Genomic DNA, 20,032 nt, shown 5'->3' on the forward strand with positions numbered 1-20,032 from the left:
AGGCTTAAGGTACTATATACTGCATTGCTTTTAATGAGGAATGAGAATGTTCTACTGACAAGTAACAACAGCTGAAGGCTTTCCCTCCCTACTGTAATACTGAAGTAACATGCACTTGATTCAGGTCATGGATTTGCAGAGGTGGTGAGTGACTGGACAGGCCTCTGCTTACAGATGACTGATGTACAGCACAAGCAGTCAAATTATAGCCCCTCCATCCCCTTATTTGGCTGTTTTTTTTTTTTTTTTCCTTCACCCTACATCCCTCAACTTCAGTACGCTTCAAAGCCATTGCTTGTTAGTTATACTGAAGGTAACCTGTCAGAAGAGCAGGATTCATTTTTAAATATGCTCCAAATTGAGGGGGCACTACAGAGCAGCAGTTTGTATTTCACTCTTTATCAAGAAACTAATGACAGAAAATCATTAAGAGTTAATTTTTCCTAAGCACCTGTTTAGGGATCCCCAGCTCTACATTCAGTTTTAAGCCCTGATCTCTGAAGAATACTGCAAATAGCACAGTTGCTGCTCATTTTACTTTTAGGGAAAAAAAAACTTACAATATAAAATTAAATATGGCTTTTTTTCTCCCCACCACTTTCCTTCTGATTTACGAAAAGTAAACTGAATACTTCTTCAGGAAACAATAAAGAGTATTAAATATTATAGAAAGTTATTCGTGTTCAATTTCACAAACTGAAATGTGATTTAGTCCATCATGTATCAATTTGAAAAAGAATTTCAAGTATTACCTTCAAGATTCCAATTAGTCCAGAAAACAGACTCTTCATCCTGAGATTCATCTTCTGTAGAGTGCAAGTATTTCTGGCTTGCCTCCATCTCCTCGCCAAATGGATGCTGTACGACTGTTTGATCATAGCAGACTTTCATTTCAAACTCACTCTCCTGGTGGGAGGGATGCCCATAAATCCCTATTCCCACTGGTCGGCGGAAGTGTGCTGCTACGTGGACAACGTCTTGGCCACAAGTAACAGACTGTAACTCGTACCCATCAAAGCTGGGGTGAAGAGTCATATCGGATACATACACATCCGCATCACCTTTTCAACTCTGCATCTGAAGTACTATCTTTCCCTCATGATTTAGTCTCAAGTAGCTGCAGTTTCCTGCTCCAATCTGGCCTTGAACAACATGAAGAAGAATCCATTCTTCAGGTACATCCTCTTCCTCAAAGGTATGTACCAAACATGGTACTCGAGCTGCCACAAATACTATCAGGATTCTCCTCCAGCATGCTGCCATGGCTCTTCCGTTTTATTCTGATTCTTCCTATTGTCAAGTCCAGTACTCTGCGAATACAAAACGATTTAGAGTTAGTATATTTCATTCCTGGATGGAATCAGTTTTTGTTCACACCAAATCAAGCAACTTCAATAAAAGCTGGTTATTTACTGAGAAAACACAACGTGCTAAATGATGTGTAGATTGTTTCTCTGCCCAAAAGCGGCATATTGTCACTGAAGAAGCGTCTGTGCACTTTCAAGTTTTTGTTACTATACGAACACTCAGCTCTTTACAGCACTTACCTACACGACAGCTCAGGCTGCTGGGGCAGGGCAGAGAGGGAAGGGGCTGTTACACAGTCAAGGCACCCGCACCCTTTCCTCTCCCTCATGGCACGCTGCTGCCCAGGCAGCCTCAGCACAACAGCTGCACTCAATGCACGAGCTCTAAACCTTGCCAAAGACTTCCAAAGAATGCAGCTGACCGAATTTAAATGCCAGTCAAGGGTGCTTTGAAGCTTCAGATGGCTTCCATCACTTCGTGCCTTCCGCAAAGACTGTACAATTACCTTAAAAATGACAGCTACTACTACACTGTTAGTAACCTGCTAGCATCAAAACAAACCGCATGACTCCCGCTGAAACGTCACTTAAATCGCACGGGTTTTACAGCTAACAGACAGATGAGCAACAGTACACCAACTTTTCTACAGCTCCCAGCTTACGGTCCCACGGGCCACAAGGCCCCAATTCTGCAACGACAGCATACAAGAGAACAGCCCTGCCCTCGTAACCTTCCAAACCAACAAAAACCCCTCCGAACAGCGACAGAAAAACAGCCTTCTACCTTTCGCGGTGCAGCTCACCTCCAACCCGCCCCGGGGCTTCGGCGACTGCGAGGCCGCGGCTCCATAGACGTGCGGCAGGGCGGCGCGGAGAAATCCCGCCCCAAGGCGGGCCGGCACACCCCGACGGCAGCGGCCGCACAGAGGCAGCGCGGAGGCCGATCCCAAAGAGCCTCCGGGCCCGGCGCCGCCCCTCTCGCTTCGCCGCTCCTCCCGAACCCGGCCCGGACAGCGGCGCGAGGAGCGGGCGCCGCCTCCCAGCCCCGCCCCGCAACCGCCCCTCGCCGCCCCTCGCCGCCGCCCCTCGCCGCCGCCGCCGCCGCCGCCGCCGCCTCTCCCGCACACCACGGCAGGCGGGCCGGGCGGGGCTGCGCGCTAGCCGCAGACTGAGCCCTCTGCTATCGTGAGAGTTGGGCGGCACGCGCGGCCGTCGCTCTGACAACCCGCTCCGCCCACCTGCTCCCGTGTGACTGCGCAGCGCGCAGCGGCGCTTGTCCCTCTCGGCGACCCGTCGGCAGCGATGCAGTTGCCATAGTGACCTCCCACGAGCTCTCTCTCCCCGCCCATTGCTCGGCGGCTGGGCGGCTTCGTCCCGATCCCGCGCAGTTAGGAGGTCGGGACGCACCCCGAGCCGCCGGCGGTGCCCCGCTGGAGGATGGAAAGCGAGGGCGACAGTTGTTCGTGGGGAAGGAGCGAAGACCCTGATGTCGTCCGCGAAAAACGTCTGTTCAAGTCCAGGTTGCCGGAGTGCCTCGTCCAGGTGGCGTGCGGACACCAGCACTGCGCCTTCCCGCTGAATCGCAACGAGCTGTGCGTCTGGAATACGGCTGGCAGCCCTGCTGCACAGGTAACAACTCCTCCCGCTGTATGCTGTAGAAAAACGTCAAAAGGGAAGGCATGGAGAAAAAATCATTGTTAAAAATGATGTTGATTTGCCTATCATTTAATGTGTAGGAATTGGGTTTTGTACTCACAAAACTCACGTTGCCACAGTGAATGTGCAAAGCTACATATTATTAAAATATATTATTTAAAAAAAAAAAAACCCACAAAAAAACGCTCGTAAAGAAATGAGAATATTTTAAATACTTTTATAATGAATGTTATCATTACACTTTAATCCATGCAAGTATAACATAGAGTTTCAGGGAATGATTCAGGGTGTGGGCATGAAATTGGACTAAAAATTCAGGGGAAACAAACATGGAAATTAATTAGAGTCACTTAGTGGGAGATCAGTAGACAGTCTGTGTATATTTAATATAAAGACATTTGAAAGCCAGATTCACTGCTACTAGATTTCCTTCTTCACCTTTCTGTCTCTATCCACACACTCTTCAGCAGATGCTGTGTAGACTGTCTCTGCCCAGACTGCTCTCTGCACAGTCTTGGACTATTTTTTTTCACGTTATTTTTATCAAATGTCAGGAAGTTGAGTTCTTTATGTGATTCATCTCTCCATGCTGATAAACCTTGATACCTTAATCTGTTATAGAAAGACTCCTCAGTGTCTAGAGTAAAACCTAGAAAAAGACATCTGTAGCTGTTGTGGCTGTGTTCTGGTTATTTTGCAGCCTATGAAATCCTAAGACTTGATAAGATGTCCAAAATCTGTACCGTGTTGAAGGCAGCATCATAAAATGTGGGTCTGCAGAATGACTGAGATGAACATAATGATGTGGTGATAAGAGGGATGAAAGATGTCTGTTCTCAAAGCCATTCTTCTCATCCTACTATGCAATGATTTGTAGTGGTGTACTCCCCTGTTCAGCCTTTTCCCAGAGAAGAATTAAAACCAGGAGAAGAAAAGTCTCCCTTGCTTAGTGGTTGAGTGGCTGAAATATTCATCAAAAATATTCAGAAATATTTTTCAAATCTCTGCTCTGCTGGGTTTGAATCAGGATTTCCTGTCTCCAAAATGAACAAGGCACTACTAGGTTCTCTAGACATGCCATTCTGCTACAAAAATGCTATCCTTGACATTAGTGAGATTTGATATGCATGCTTATTATTAGTGTTGCAAAGAGTGCCATATATGGTCTAGGTAAGGAGGTAGATGGAGAAATCTTCCTGGTATATAGTTCTGCGCTTTGCTTTCCAATAACCTAGTCTAATTGGACTAGATGATCTTCCAACCCATGTTGTTATATATTAATAAATGATGGGTTACTCTGTATATTTTCGTGACAGATACTGGTATAAATGTCTTGTTAGATAGCTGCTATGCAATGTTTGTGAGAATCTTGCTGCATCAGAGTTTTAGATTTTGCTAAATCTCAGTAATAATAAAATTGCTGCAGGGTTAACACCTCAAGGAATTATTATTGGAACTCTGAGATTGGTTCTTCATGTAAGATTTAGTCCAGATGATCAACAAGTGGCAGTATGTGCTGGAAATCGAATCTACATGTTAAGTGCAAAGTTGAGATACCATTCTTTGTAGCCACAGTGCTGTTGTTTCTTAAAGTTCATCTCTTTCAATAAAATCATGATGTGGTAATGTATGCATTCATATTTTTGTTTAGAAGAAAACAAATACAAATGAATGCTGAATAGCATTATCAATGACACGTCATAAAAATGATGACAGAGTAAAGTGTTGAAGTTAAACGATATCTCAGTGTTATGAAAACATCTGAAAAATTACTCCTTTATCACTCACTTTGAAAAAGCAAATGCAACATGTGGTGTTTTCTGCCAGCAGAATGATATACGTGGCTATATTTGGCTTAAGAAAATCTTGTTGAATTTATAATTTGAACCTAAGTCTGATTTTATTTTTAGCAATAATTCTTAGTTATTAAGACCTTGAATTAATTGCCAGTTTTGTTTTGAAATCTGTTTTGCTTTTATTTTGACTTTCCTATTCGTAGAATGAAGCTATACTAGTTAAATTGAATGGCCACCTGGCTCCAGTGACTGCTGCTGAGTTTTGCACGTGGGAGAAAAATATGCTTATATCAGTGTCTGAAGACAGAAGCTTCAAGGCAAGGAAATTCTTGAGCTGCATTTAAAAAAAAATAATAGAATTAATGAATTTTTGAATTAATGTTGTCTTTTTTTTCCTAAAAATATTTGCTGAAAGCTAAGCAAAAGTCATCTTTGATATTATAGAGACCAAGATATTGTTTTTAAGAATTGCTTGCAAAGTTATCATAAAAATTAATTATTTTTATTTATTTATCTATTTCTAATGACAATGAAGGTTTTTCATAGTCAAAACAGTATAGTGAAGTGTTAACTTTGGTGATTTTTATTATCTGGCAAATAAACTCTGGCACTTATCGATTAAACAGAGCCCGACACAATAAGGAGGCAAACAAATAAACAAACCCTGTGGAAAACAACCTTCCAATATTGCATCGCTTTCAGTGGCTGCATTTCCTCGTTTTCACCACTTGATGGCCTTTAAAAGTTTGTTTTTTCCTTAAAGATCTACGTAGCTGCCTATCTTATTTTGTTTTTCCCTATAGGTATGGGACTATTCTACTGGACTGTTAATGTATCAGTCAGGGATATTAACAGGTAAATTTTCCTTTTTTATATACTTTTGCACAGCAAAATGTATCGATCTGAACAATAAAATAAAATCAGTATGTAGGTGTTTAGTTGATCTAGTAAAAATATTTCTAGTAAACTATATGCTAGCTCATATATTTTCCTTTAAAGTGGGTAGGTAGTTTCAGTGTATTTTTATAAACAGTTCTTGTACAGAATATGCGTTTAACTGTTGGCATTTACTGAGATGTGCAAATAGTTCTATTGTCTATGTGCTTTTTTTTTTTTCAAGTTTTTTGTAGGAAATGCAAAGAAATGCTGTAAGTGTACCATGTGTAGGTTTACTAGCAGGGCTTGTTGTTGAAGGCATACATCGACTTTAAAATCAAAAGCTTCATTTTATAGAAAGATGAGAACAAAAGGAGAGGAGGACAAGCATCTGTGCAGCAAGGACGCTCCTCTCCAACAGAACTTTTCCTGAGAGTAACCGTATGGTTTTCACCAGAACATGCTCCAATTCTGTGCTGGTTGTTCTTGCTTAGGGTGCAATTAGAGCAAGTTGGAGCACACTTCGACTGGGGGAAGAAACTACATGGGAAATGGTTGTTAAGCTTTGTGCTTATCTATTATTAGATGCCTCAAAGCAAAGGGAGAGCTCAAACCTATGGTAGGAAAGAAGAGGAAGAAGGAACGACTCCTCTCTGAGCCTGTGGCAGTTGCTTTGATTGAACTGGTTTGTAGTAGCAAGGCCGTGAGAATAGCAGTAGGTGATCTGACAATGGGGCTCTGAAAAATATTGCTGCTTAAGCCTGGGTGAAAGGGTGCAGCAAACCACGGCCTCTGCAGTGTAGATAGAAGGTTACTGAAAATCACAGCCATACCATTTTAGGAAGGCAGTCTACAGATCTAGAAATGGAAAACCCACTGCAACAAAAAAAAGCGAAGACCCTTTGCCTTAGGGTTTTGTTGTTGTTGTTTTGTTTTGTTTTTACCTTTCTTTATAAATAGGAGCTAGCAATTTTGAATAAAATTTGTGATTCCTGTGTATTCTGGAACTGATTGCAACTTTTTTGGAACAGCATTTCCTTTGCTAAGTCTACTAATTGACGAAGAAAAGAGACAGATCATCACTGGATGTGCTGAAGGACAGGTAGTAGACATAACAAATAATCTCTCTGTGACAAAATAGTCAACAATCATTAATTTATCTATCAAGAAGCATCACAATTTGCATGCTAGTTTTAAAATGCTACAACAATTATTTTAGCAAACATAACAATGTCACACCTTTAGTACAGAATGCAAACTTTTTCCTCAAAACCATTAAAGTTTTTAGAACTGCAATCAGTAAGTATATGTACACTGAGATACTATATGTATCTGTTTTAAAAGAAAAAAGATGAAAAGCAGAATTCTCATTTTTTGGCCAAGAAAAAAAACAGTTAACCATAAATGGGAGAGACCATGATTTTAATGTGGTGGAATTCTAAGAAAAATTTAATAAATGTACTTGAAGCACTTGAATTCTTCTTTAATTTAATGCTAGGAATAAATTAATCTGATTTTTTTTCTGTGGCATATTGAAGCTCTCTTCCTTCAGTGTAAGTATTCAATGGGTCATGAATAAAGTTAAATATGTAAATATAGTGATGCCTATAAAGACAAAGGTATCAATGAGATTAACTTATGTGGCCCATTAAGCAATTGCATGCAGGTAGCCTAGGATTTTTAATTGTAGGTAATAGTCTGTGAGGAGTTGTTTTTAAAAGACATAAACATATGGGAATTAGACATGATGTTCAAATTGATAATGGCTTCTTCTGCTAATAATGAAATAACCTTTGAAAAGTTTGGGATATAGATAGATGTAATTTAATTTCTGGTTCCAGGTAAGATGAGTAAAAATTCATTACTTACATAAGCAGAGTTCAGTATTGAACCTCTAGCTCATATTTGTATAATTTCATTGCAGTTGCTTTTCTTTTGTTTTCTTTCAGCTTTGGATTTTCAGTTTAAGCAGTGATCATAATTACCGTTGTATGGCACATACGGACTTAAAGAAAGAGCAAGAGAAATTCTATAATAAAATCTGGAAATCTGAAGAAGAATTAGGTAGCACAGTGCTTCTAGTATGCTGGTTTTGCTGTATTTCAATTGTTATTGACTACTGAGTGTGTGTGCCTTTTATGCCATGAAAGGTTAGTGTAAGTGATGGAGTTTTGAATCTCAGTCACGTGGGATCTTTGACTGAAGTTGATATGAAGGTGGGGATTGGCATACAGGGAGGAATTACGCATATATGTCTCTAATAACATCTTGGATAATGTATCTGCTTGTAAATCATTGCATGATACATGTGAGAATAAAATCAATTCCTAAAAAAGATAATCCACTGTCTAAGTGGAGTACCATTTCTCAGTTACCTTTGGAGCTTCTAAGAATCTTCTATTTTACACTGCGTTATGTTATTTTATGCTGTATGTTTTGCTATGCAATGTTGTTTTACGTTTATACCAGAGCCCCCATGATATATTATTTAGCTGACAGTGGTATTTTTATAACACTGAGTACTTATAAATGAATAGCGATTGCACCTCAGCAAGGTGATTCTCTGGCTCAAGACATCTCCATCTTTTGAAATTGAAAGATAGTGTGGTCTTATTTCATGCTATTTTACTGCATTACTTTTAATTCTCTCTTAAATCCCTTCTGTTTGCCTTATTTCATTGTTTTGTTGACTGATGACATTGTTGATTGGTTTTTTTTAGGTGAAAGGCAAAATGCTTCTGAGCTTTGCAAAACAAGCAGCATGAAACCAGAGGGGTCAGTGGAAGCATCATTGCCTGTTCTCCTAATTGAACACTGTGACTATTCAGTATGTTTCCACAATGAAGAAAATATGTAAGTCCTTTAAAATATCACCAGGTTCTTAGGTTATTTTCACAGCATCAATTTTAATTGAAACTTTTTCCTTTGAACTACAGATTTTAAAAATGCATTGAAAATCTTCTATGGGATGGCTTATTATTTTTGTCATATTGGAATCAAGTTAGCTGGTATAGCTGGTATTACTGTGTCTTATATAGTAAAAAAAAAAAAAAAAAAAAAAAAAAAAAAAAAAAAGCTTTTTATCATACTCAGGTATGTTTTCTTTTCTTTTCTTTTTTTTTTTTTCCTAATAGATGCTGTGCCCAGAATAGAAGCTATTTTTGGATAGGAACCTCTACTGGCTTATTATTAATAAATTTAGCAAACTTGGAATTGGAAGTGTTTTTATGTTACAAAGGTAGCATTAGAAAATGTCTCGCTACAATCTAACATGATTGCTTTTCTTTGTTGGCTGATATAAATAGTAAAAGAATTAGTTAATACAGCAAAAATGTTTTTTAATATTTTAATTTAGCAATTAATTTTCCTGTGCTTTTCTGTCACTGATGACTTGTTTCAGAACATGTGTCAGTACTAGATTTTTGTAGTGGTTACTAATGAATTCTTATTCAATTTAGCAAGCTAATTACAAGGCATGTTATTCTACTCATACTTCATGATGTGGCTGTAAGCTAGAAGGATATATACTGAAAATCGTGGGTTATGATTATGTCAAAACAGCATGAGTAAATTTTTTTCCCTTTTAAATGTAAATACATCTCTTACCACTGTGTTCTTTTTGGTAAAGATTACAGTGGCCTCAGCATTCGATTTGCTAGATTGTGTTCATTAATGAAGAAAGCAGTTAATGGAAAGGTGAGTATATATTTAGCATTTATTTAACAAATGTTTACATTTCCAGTTATTTTTATAAACGTTAATTCTGCATTTTGTATACAAATCATGTCCATGTACACTTTTCTATTTATTCAAAATGTGAATTGCAGAGTTATTTCGCTGGAGATGATTCTTTAAGGAGTTTTCTAGTTTTAATAGTTCTCAAAATTTAAATACTATCTGAAGTGACTAGAAAGCAAAAGGTGAATTGTTTTTTATGGTGTTTGGTGTGTACCTTGAATGTCAAGAATGACCACTGAGGGGGCAGAGGCACTGCCTTAGAGGAAAAAAGGTAAAAACGTTGTTGCACCTTTTCCTCAAACAGATGCTGGGATGAACTTCTGAATCTGTCCAAGAAATCTGCAAAAACTGAGTTGTGAGAAAATTTCTGTGGAAAATCAGCAAAAGAGCTTTTTTAGGAAATGAAATATATACATATAATATTACATACAAGCACCATAAGCATATTTTGAAGGACACCATTAAGCACTTTTTACTGCTTAATGCTGTGAGACCAAATCTATGGATATCTCTGAGTAATTTTCATAATTAAAAAACAGTTTCATTCTCTGTTATAAAGACCTTTGTGTTAGAGCTTAAATTGTGAAGTACATGGTGTGCTATTTTATAGTGTAATTATTGCAGGTGTTATGCTTGATCACTTCAATGTTTGAAGACATCATTGCTGTGTTGGAAGTTAACCCTGCTTTGTTGGTGACATCTCAGCAGAGTGGTGTTCTTAAAAGTGGAAATGAAGGGAGTCTATCAGTCATTGCCAGGTACAGAATAACTTAAAATGTTCTTATTTTTTTTCAAAATCGGATAATGCATTTGTTTTTCTGACACTTAGGTGTATCACATGCTTTTGTACAGTGATATTTTCTGACTTGGATTAACTTTACCTGTTTCCCTGTCCTGCTTTATTGCACTGAGTGGGAGAAATTACTAAATTGCATAGAGTGGTTGGGACCAGAAGGGACATCTGGAGGTCATCTTGGAGGTCCCTTCTAAAGCAGGGACACTCAGAGCAGGGCCCAAGTCCAGTTCACTTTTGAGCACCTTCCAAGAGGAGACTCTGCAGCCTCTCTGAGGAACCAGTATCAGTGTTTGGTCAACTGAACAGTGAAGAAATGCTTTTTGGTAGTTAGATGGGACTCCCTGTGTTCCGGTTTGTGAACATTACTTCTTTCCTTGTCACTGGACACCACTGGACACAATCTCTTTTGCACTGACACTTCAGGTATGCATTGGAAAAATCCCTGCTGAGTCTCCTCTTCTCTAGGCTGAACAGTCCACACTTTCTCAGTCTTTCCTCACAAGAGAGACACTACTGTCCCTTTGTTGTCTTTGTGGCTCTTTGCCAAACTCTCCCTGCAGTAGCGCAATGTCTTTCTTGAACTGGGGGATGTAATCCTGAACACTAAAACAGAGCAGAGGGGAAGGATCACCTGCTTTGACCTGGTGGCAGCACTTCTTGGTGCACCACATGACACCATTGGCCATTTTTGCTGAAAGAGTGCATTGCTGGTTCACTTCCTGTATGGGGTTTGCCAGCATCCTCAGGTCCTTTTCTGGACTTGCTGGTCCCCTGCATGTATTGGGGCCTGGAGTTTTTCTTCCCTATATGCAGGACTCTGCTCTCTTCCCTGCTGAACCTGTTGATGCTTTTGCCTGCCAGGATCTCTGGGTGGCTGCACAACCCTCTGGTGTATCATTCATTCTCCCAGTTCTGTGGTGTCTTCTGAAGCCTTGATAAGGACACACTCCACCATCTAGATTATTAATGCAGATGTTGAACAGGATTGCTCTCAGGACTGATCCCTGAAGTATTCCACTAGTTATTTGATTCCTGCTAGACTTTGTGCGACCAATCACTTCTGGGCCTGGCTGTTCTTGCTGTGTGCTCCTCCAGCCCATGCTTCATGAGCCTCTCTATGAGGATCTCATGGGAGACAATGGCAAAAGCATTCAAGTCCAGGTAAACCATATGAACACTTTCCTCTTGTCTACAAGATAATCGCTTAATCACAGAAGTTTATAAAGTCAGTGAAGCATCACTTCCCTGGCAAATCCATGGAGAGGGTTCTCAATGGGTGTCTGGCCCTTCATGGTCCTTGAAATGACTTCTATGAAAACACTGACATTTCGAGTCGCAGAAAAACCTGATGTATACAGTGAAGTGTAGATTATCACAAATTGGTAAAAATAAGTTTTGGCATCTTTTCCTAATCTGATTTTGTCCATTGAATTTATCAATGTTTTATTTATTTTTTTATACTTAGGTGTTCTCTGTTGCCAACATCTCCATTGTGTGAAAATTTAAATAAAAATAAAAAACGTCCAAATACAACACATGGTAAGTGTAAAACAATCTTGATATGAATTAATAAAGTCATACTTTTAGAAACAGTAAAAGTCTGTCTGTTGCCTATTCTAAGCAATATATTTATTTTTTAAGTTATATGTATTTTATTTTTATTTTATTAGACAGAATTTTATTTTTCTAGTAGTATTTCATATTGTACCCAAATATTTGCAATGAAAATGATGATAATGTGATGTTTTTCTTTTTTAAAATATAGTCTTCTGAGAAATGTCAATTTTGAAAGAGTTAAAGTATGTAGAATGCTTACATTTTCTCATATATTTTCATAGCGTGGAATATAATTTTCTATATAACTTGACTTTCTTTCTTATTTTTAGTTAAACATGTGATTGGTTTTGTTGTCCTGAATACTCTTTTGTTAATACTTGTAAGTTTAGGAAATTGACTTTTGACTTTGGTTTCTACTACTCAAAAAAAAAAAAAAAAAAAAAAAAAAAAAAAAAAAAAAAAAAGGTGCGACTTTCAGTTGCTGTTGGAGAACATAGCACTTCTTTGCTCAGCAGTACTAAAACGAGGTTCAGAAAGTAACTAGAAAATATTCTTTTCATAATCACCTTTTCTTTTGAAAAGATAGAAAATAACTGGTAGCTGTAGACACTTAGAATAATCTATTTTGATTCTGTTGATTGTAGTTGGTGGACATGCTAGAATGTCAAAGGTTATAGTTTGGTTTTATGTGGAAATCTGAGAAAGCATCTATTTTTGCTAGAATTTGAAGCTTCTTCTGAAACCCAGCACTATTATTATTGATATGTCACATTCAGATATCTTAGTTGTTCTGAGGAAATCCTATGATATCTCAGAGCAAGTGGTGTCAGGCAATCTTGAGGAAGGACCATTTTCTCCTTTGTGATTCCATATAGAGAAGTGATAGCTGATGGCAGCTAAAGATGTGTCTATCCTCAGCACTGGTAAATGTGCCCACGAGATCACTCACAATGCTCCTGAAGGTTTTCCCTTGGAATATGAACAAGATTTCCACACCCTCCCACTCCTGCCTTTTAAATTTAATTAGGTCATTTCTGCTGATATGAAATGCTCGTATTTAGTTTTGAGCTGGAAGCTGCCTTTCAGGAATGTTATTACAAGAGGGTGAATGCAGCCATTATTAATGACTTCTCAAGCCACATAAAAGAACAGTCATTTATGTGCACCTACTAGCCAGTTTGTTTCAGATCTTTAGATAGATTCCAAATGTAAGTTGTATTTTATAGCTAGTAAATATAAAACCTAAGCATAAAGTAGGCAACTACAGAATACATTCACGAGTAAATGATGAAAAAAGTTCCTTAGAACAGTATTTTTTGTTAGTTCAAAGTTTAGAGAAGTTCCTACTTGATATTATTTTAGGAGGGATATTATGCAAAGAGAGAGTTCATTTCTTTCCTTTTCTCAGTCTTCTGAAGTAGCTGATCATAATTGTGTTTTGTATGACAAGGAGACATTAAAAATTGCCACTGTTCTAGCATAACTGTATATCCATAAACTTGTAAAAATGTAACGTCACATTAGGAAGCTCTTAAGTGAATATTAAATTATTTTACTATAGGATTGAAAAGCACCGTGAAAGATCAACCACTGGTTCTTCATAATAAAATTAAGGTTATACAGCTGCACCACAGTGAGTAGATACACTTGTACTTTATCTGTTTTACTGGGATCTGATATTTTGTCATGTAATAGAGATGTATAGTCTCACCACTGTGAAATTGATGACCCATGAAAAATAGATATGATTTTAACAAACGTAGTCCTTTTAAAAACATTGTAAATTTTCACAGCTTCTGATCAGTGATCAATTGCAAGTGGTCTTGAAATGAAAACTTCTGTGTACATTTACACAGTGTCTGTTTCTAAATACTATGTCACTTAAACCCAGTTAGTTCTTTCCCTTGTTCTACTCACATATAGCATTCTCAGATCAACCCAGGGAGAAGTATGCCATTTATTTCCTCTCAACCATCCTTTGAGATGGGCCATGTTACAATTTTATGAGCTGTACAGCCTCTCTTTATTGGCATGGTGTTATTTTTGAAGAACTTTCAGGATTGTTGTTTTTTATTTTTATTTTTTATTAGGAGCTTCTAAAATCACTTGAGGAACACTTCTCCAAAAGTTTGCTGTAGCTTTGCCTGTTTTTTGCTGGCTGTTAAAGGTTTATCTTTGGATGGAGAACTCACACTCAGATGAAATGAGCAGTGTTGTGTTAGTGTTCCCCACATGAATGGAGAATTTGTCAGTTTCTCAGAGCCACAGATAGATCATAGAGACGGCACTTCATTTTTGGTATAGATTATTCTGGACAACGCCATCCTTTTGTAGTATAATTGTTAGAAGTTATAAGTATAGTTATGAGTAGAATGGTGCCAGGTATTACATGAGAAATTACCGTTACTTTGAATGCAAGTGAGTATTGGAACTGAGAAATTAAGAGCCAGCTTTTACCTGTCAGCAATAGATTTCTTTTAAGTGATCTTAGTGAAAGTCTGCTTATGACTACATATTCAGATTGCAACTGGGGGCTGTGGCTTTAATCTTCTGAGAAAAGCCGTTAAAGAGTGGGACCTCAAAATAGATTAAATCATTTTGAAGTGATGAACCTGTTTTTGCTGCTTTCTGAATGTTCTGTTTCTGTTCCTAATTCTGGGAATATAGAGATTGTGTTGTCTTTTCTCTCCAGTTTCTCTCAACCTAAAAGCCTTGGATAAGATAGGATGAATACAGTCACTGGACTACTAGTTTTAAAAAGTTCTATTCATCCCATTCCTAATTCCATGATCTAGAATTTCCTTGTTTAATCAAAGCCACTACTGAAGCATCTCTTGAGAACATGACTGAAACTGTCCCAAGCAATAGATAGAAGTTTCAGAGGAAACTATATATCTATATATCTATGAATTTTCTCCTGCATCTCTTGTATCTCATTTGTAGCTTTGCTTGTCAGTTAAAGGAGCTTTTGGTTGTGATGATGTGTGCAATCATTGTGATGATGTGTGGGATAGATGAAAACCATTCATTTATCCCACCACACGGTGTTCACTGTGGAATATCCTAAATTACTTTTGAATGTGGTGTCAGACTTCCCCCTTAACCAAAAAAATCTCCCCTGTGTTTTCCTGAAGTTTCAGACATGTGAAGATAAACTGTTGAAACAGAGTGTTAAAATGTACTGCAAGATGGAGTGTCTTCCACACTTCAGAGTGGTCTGAATACAGCTCAAGCTCTTGCAGGTTTTGCTAAGAAATGTCTCAATTTTTAATATATGTTGTGCTGCTGCTACTAAAAGATTTAGAGCTGTGTTTGCTAAGCATAGTTTCCAGAGAGTCTAGACTCCATTTTTTTCAGGGAATGTAGCTTAGAAACCTATAATAATTCTGCTCAGATATAGCAAAGACTGTCTTTGTTCCATTTGCTTTGTGTTTATGGTAATGATTTTTTCCTGTACTGCTCTATGAAGGAATTGTGCTGCATGTTTTGCCAACTCAGAAATCACTCTCTCCTTTTGGTTGTTCCAATTTTCTTTCTAAATCTTTATTGGGCATTTTGTGTTTTTCTTGAAGCTACTCTTGTTCATTCAATCTGCAGAAGGAAATACCTGAACACTTCATCTTAATGGACTTTGGCATTCAGAATGCACTGTCCAATAAATAGAGCATGGAAAGCAAAACTTCAGCTGTAAACTGGAATATTATAAATCACTACAAAGTCATCTTTTTATCATTCAGCGTGTACATTGTCTTACTTACAGACATTAGGAGTATACATAAACAGTAAGAAGTAACTAGGATTGTTTTTTGTTTGTCGAAAAAAACTACCACAACAAGAAAACCCTGCTTCTCTCATGAAACAATGAATGTTTCATATAATAGTCTCTGTTCTTTCTTGTAGAATGGCCATGTTTTCTCCAAATACTAAATTGAAGAAAAATAACGTATCAAAGTGCAAGACCAGTTTTAAAGGGTAGGTAATATAGCAACTGCTTTAGAGGAGGAACAAGTTTAAATGAATTCTATCGTGAATATGTTTTGTAACTGCTTCTCTTATAACTTTAGTTAGGAGTATCTATGGAACTAAAACACACTGTAAATTTGCTGTAAAATGATTGTAGCAAGTGATTCAGATCTTCATCTGCAATTCTAATAAGAAAAACAGCTGAATGTGACACAGTGAGTTTTCATGATTTCATATCATATGCCTCATTTACTTCTAACGTTGTGTTGTCTTGAGCCTAATCAAGTTTAGTGTAATGGAGTTAAATAGAACATACATGAAAAGGTTGCCCAGAGAGGCTACTGAGATACGGAGATATTCAGGACCTGTCTGGATGCCTACCTATGCAATCTATTGTAGGGCACCTGCGTTAGCAGGGGAATTGGACTCAATCTTTTGAGGTCTCTTCCAACCCCTGCAATTCTGTGATGGTTATTTGATCAGTGAATTCACAGTCATTGTGGACACAAGAGCTAATGTTTTTAAGAAGCTGGCATTTTTTTGTTAATTGATGTGGTATGTTACATGGGAATATTACACACATTTTTTTCTCTTTCTACTATATAAAATCATTCTTCTATGTGTTGCAAACATGAAAATAAAGGATGAATGCGATTTTTCTTCTTTTTCTTAAACTGTTTTTTAAACTTTTAATAGCTGTGCACATAGACAAGCCCTTAGATGAATACTTCAGATGATTTCATAATTGATTTACATTATTGTGATGGCTTAACCTAGTTAACAATTACTGTTTTGTTCAGTGTGCTGTTAAGTAGATGATCAATGTCCTATTTCTGTTTGTATACAGAAGTATTTTTCATATTGCTTACTCTCACAGCAAGGTAGTTTGCATTTTTAATTAATTTCACTAGATAATTATGTAATTTAAGAAATCTGATTTTTTAAATTATTTTTGTAAAATGCTGTGTTAATTCTTTATTTCATAAATTCGTAATAGTTGCTGATGTGAGTAATTTAATTATAATAATTTTTAATTTATTCTGATGCTTATTCTGGATTTAGCTTAAATTCTCCAGGAAATGTACATATAAAAATATTTAGAATAACTCTGCAGGTGGTATTTATTGCATTATTGAAATGGTAATAAACTAGGTTTAGATATCTCAATATTTTTCCTTTCTTTCTGCTTTTCCTTTTTTTTTTTTTTTTCTTAATTTTTTATTTTTCTGAAGTAAAAATAAAGAATATCCACTGGAAAGTTCTCCTCCAATCAACTATGAGGCAGAAACATCCGTTATTTTCAACCAACTACAATTTGTTGCGTTCAGCATTCTGGCATGAATGGTTTCATTAAATGTACTGTTGTGACCTTGTGGAGACAGAACAACAAAATTTGTGTAGTGTTGTTTATAAAAGCTATGGTTTTCCTAGGTAACTTCCTAGAAAAATCTGGCATCTGCTGCCTGGTCATCATTTTTTAACTTGCAATACTCACTTACTGTGAGTGTAAGCTCCCACTTCTGTAAGCATTTCCTGTTCCACTGAGTTATTTCTAGAGTTTTAATGTGTAGTTTTAATGTGTACTGATTCCAAAGAAATAGTGCCAAATGTAGAGTGTAAAAAGTAGTATTGAAATCACTTTAGGTTACTAGAATATTAGAGGGTAAAGTGTCTTTCAACGTATCTATGTACTTATTTCCTGACATTATTTCATTTATTAAATTTTGTTTCTTTTGTGCTGATTGAGCAGAAAATAAGGCCTCACCATTCACAATGAAAACACAGAAGAGGGTCCATCAGAATTCTATTCAAGACCTAGAATGAGGGGCTTCCTAAGAGCTAAACTTAATCAGAATTTTGTTACAGATCATTAGTGGACACTATTCAAACCGTATCCTCGGTGCAATTCTTCTTTCATTTTAATTTCCACTATGTCTCTAATTTACAGATTTTATGCTTTAAAATTGGAATGACTTAAAAGTCAAAGTTAGGACTGCAACACTTAAAACTTAGAGAACATCAAAGTGATTGGAGTTTATACAGTAGATGGTAAGGACAGAATTTGACAGCAAATGGAATTTTGGATTGTAGGGAGAAAGCTGTACAGTATTAATGACAGATGTTCACAAGACAATTGTGGCATTTTATTAATATCGCAGTTAATAAAATTGGAATTAATCTGGAAATCTGAATGGATTGCAAGTACATGTAACCCATGTGAATGTATCAGAAGCTTTTGTAATTTTCCAAGATTTCACGCACAAGAGTGTGTTAAGTATCTGCTAGACACTGGCTGTATGCACAAATAGTAGAGTCTTAAAACACACAGGTGATTTAGGCTTAAAAGAACTTACAAATCCAGCTTGAGGATGTGATTGTATCCTACTCAAGGCACGTATTCAGCTATTGCTTATTCATTTACATTATTTATTCACTGTTTGAGTTTTTAGTCCTTTAGCTTGACTCATGAAGCTGTTTTTGTTGAATGCCTCTTGCAAACCCACAGTGGGTGGTCACAGTAAGTTGGCAGTTAGGGGTGGTCCATCAATGACAAATAGCTCTTCAGTAGAGTGTATCATGGACGGTCCAAGAGTTTCCTGGGAGGGACTATATCAGGAAAATGCTGTGGCCAGAATGGGAATGGTTTAAAGATGTATTTTCAAAGTCTGCCAGGCATGACTGACACTGGGACAGCTGCTCCACTGAGGAGAAGAGGTGTTGTAGAAAAAGAGGATTCTACATGTAATGCTTCCATAGAAGACAGTCATATAGTTCACAGTCTCATTTTGAAGTGTACTTTATTAGCTGGCTTTTTATGTTATATAAGTGAAAAAAAATGGAGTTTACAACTCTAAATTTGTAACTACAGAAGCAGGTACTGTTACTAGATTGTGGTGAGGTAGTGAAAGATTAGAATATTTGTTTACACTTTTTGCAGTGTCTTTTAAAAACAGATAAATCTTTGTATTAATTTAGTCCCCCTTTTTTTTTTTTAAGAACTAACACAATTTTTCTTCACAATACTGCATACAGTTGTACTCTCGTGCTGCTCTCCTGCCAAGCCTCAGAATTTTTCCAGATCTTGAGGTTGAAGGAAATTTGTGTGCCAAACTGCTGCAGGGAGACTGTGATTTGAGTTATATTTGCTGACTATGAGAGTGAGTCACTTGGATTACCTTGTTAGTAGAGCAGAGTTTCTTTTTGATGCTGGTTGTTTAAGAATGATACTGCTTCCATGCACAGCACACTTCTATTTATGAAAAATATCAGTCATGATATTGCCAATGGTTTCAACACCTTCCATATACTCCTCAATGTCAGTATATTTGTCCATTCACAGTGGTTTATAATAATATATTCCTGTTGGAGATAGTAAACTGGAATTCTGCTATGACAAATCAGTAGACAGGTAGCTTTCATTTTCTTTCCAGTAGTGTGTAATATATCTTAGCCGACGTTAAATGCATTCTTGTGTCTTTTTATGAAATGCCAATCCTACAATAGAAAAAAAGAGAAGCTAAATGAAAGAAAATGAAGAAAAAAAAAAAACCCATGTTATTATATACATGTATTAGGGTTGAATAATTCTGTTGTTTTTGTGAATTTTTTCATTTTACCATGTCAGCTGTTTGCTAATCTCTGCAATTTTTGCTTTTTGGACAAATTATTAAAGTATGTTTTTCTACTCAGCTGTTCAGGAAAAGATGTTCAGATATTTTGGAGTAAAAATCAAACAAGTTATTCAGACTTTTTTTTTTTAATGTCTTGAAAATACAAATTCTTCAGCAGCTTGAAATTATAATTGTGATGCTATAATGATGTCGTAGTCATTGAGACAGGGTTGTCATTGAAGACATTTCTTTATTCGTACTGTTTAAGAATTGAAGGCATTTTAAAAAATATTAATTAGTGTTTTGGGCAAAATATCATTCTTTTTTTCTGATGAACAAAGGCAGACAGATCTTTCATGGATTTGCAGAAAGTGACAGCAAATTAAAGTCCTGTTTGTGCTTTTATGCATGTTTGAACATTTCTAGATGAGAAGCTAACTTAGGCAGCAATCCGTTCCTGTCAGACAGCTGAAAAAATATTTTTGCAAAGCTAGATTCCCCTATGATCTGATACCATGCTGAGGAAGACAGGTTGAGGATAATTAAATCTTGCAGAGCTCTTGGCATCACTTTCTGATTTCCATGCGTCCTTATCCAAGCTGCCCCACTGTCATTTCAAATAGTCTCTGATTGGTTGGTGGCTCTGCTGGACATTGCACAGCCTTGAATTGAGCACTATTTTGCTCTGGAAATTCAGCATTGATGATGTGTCATTTTTGGTTTAATTCTGTG

The 20,032-nt window shown here is 37.1% G+C and overlaps 1 protein-coding gene and 1 pseudogene across 2 annotated transcripts; one reads left to right on the forward strand and one right to left on the reverse strand.

The window, feature by feature from the left end:
* Window positions 1–716: 716 nt before the first annotated feature.
* Window positions 717–1,263, reverse strand: LOC306956548 (UPF0669 protein C6orf120 homolog pseudogene; annotated as a pseudogene). The gene has a single exon. The product of its transcript is annotated as a UPF0669 protein C6orf120 homolog pseudogene (transcript).
* A 1,481-nt stretch (window positions 1,264–2,744) lies between these two features.
* LOC306956549 (WD repeat-containing protein 27-like) lies at window positions 2,745–19,743 on the forward strand (the record flags this gene model as incomplete). The annotated part of the gene is given in 18 exon segments (XM_079547829.1): window positions 2,745–2,936; window positions 4,304–4,319; window positions 4,390–4,511; window positions 4,963–5,076; window positions 5,563–5,614; window positions 6,667–6,737; window positions 7,585–7,699; window positions 8,356–8,488; window positions 8,770–8,873; window positions 9,264–9,331; window positions 9,998–10,131; window positions 11,635–11,708; window positions 13,288–13,335; window positions 13,338–13,359; window positions 15,627–15,698; window positions 16,922–16,983; window positions 16,986–17,045; window positions 19,727–19,743. Coding segments are annotated over 18 exon segments (1,476 nt in total).
* Window positions 19,744–20,032: the final 289 nt, after the last annotated feature.

Source organism: Tetrao urogallus (genome assembly GCF_951394365.1).
Source record: "Tetrao urogallus genome assembly, chromosome: 31".
Classification (NCBI taxonomy): domain Eukaryota; kingdom Metazoa; phylum Chordata; class Aves; order Galliformes; family Phasianidae; genus Tetrao; species Tetrao urogallus.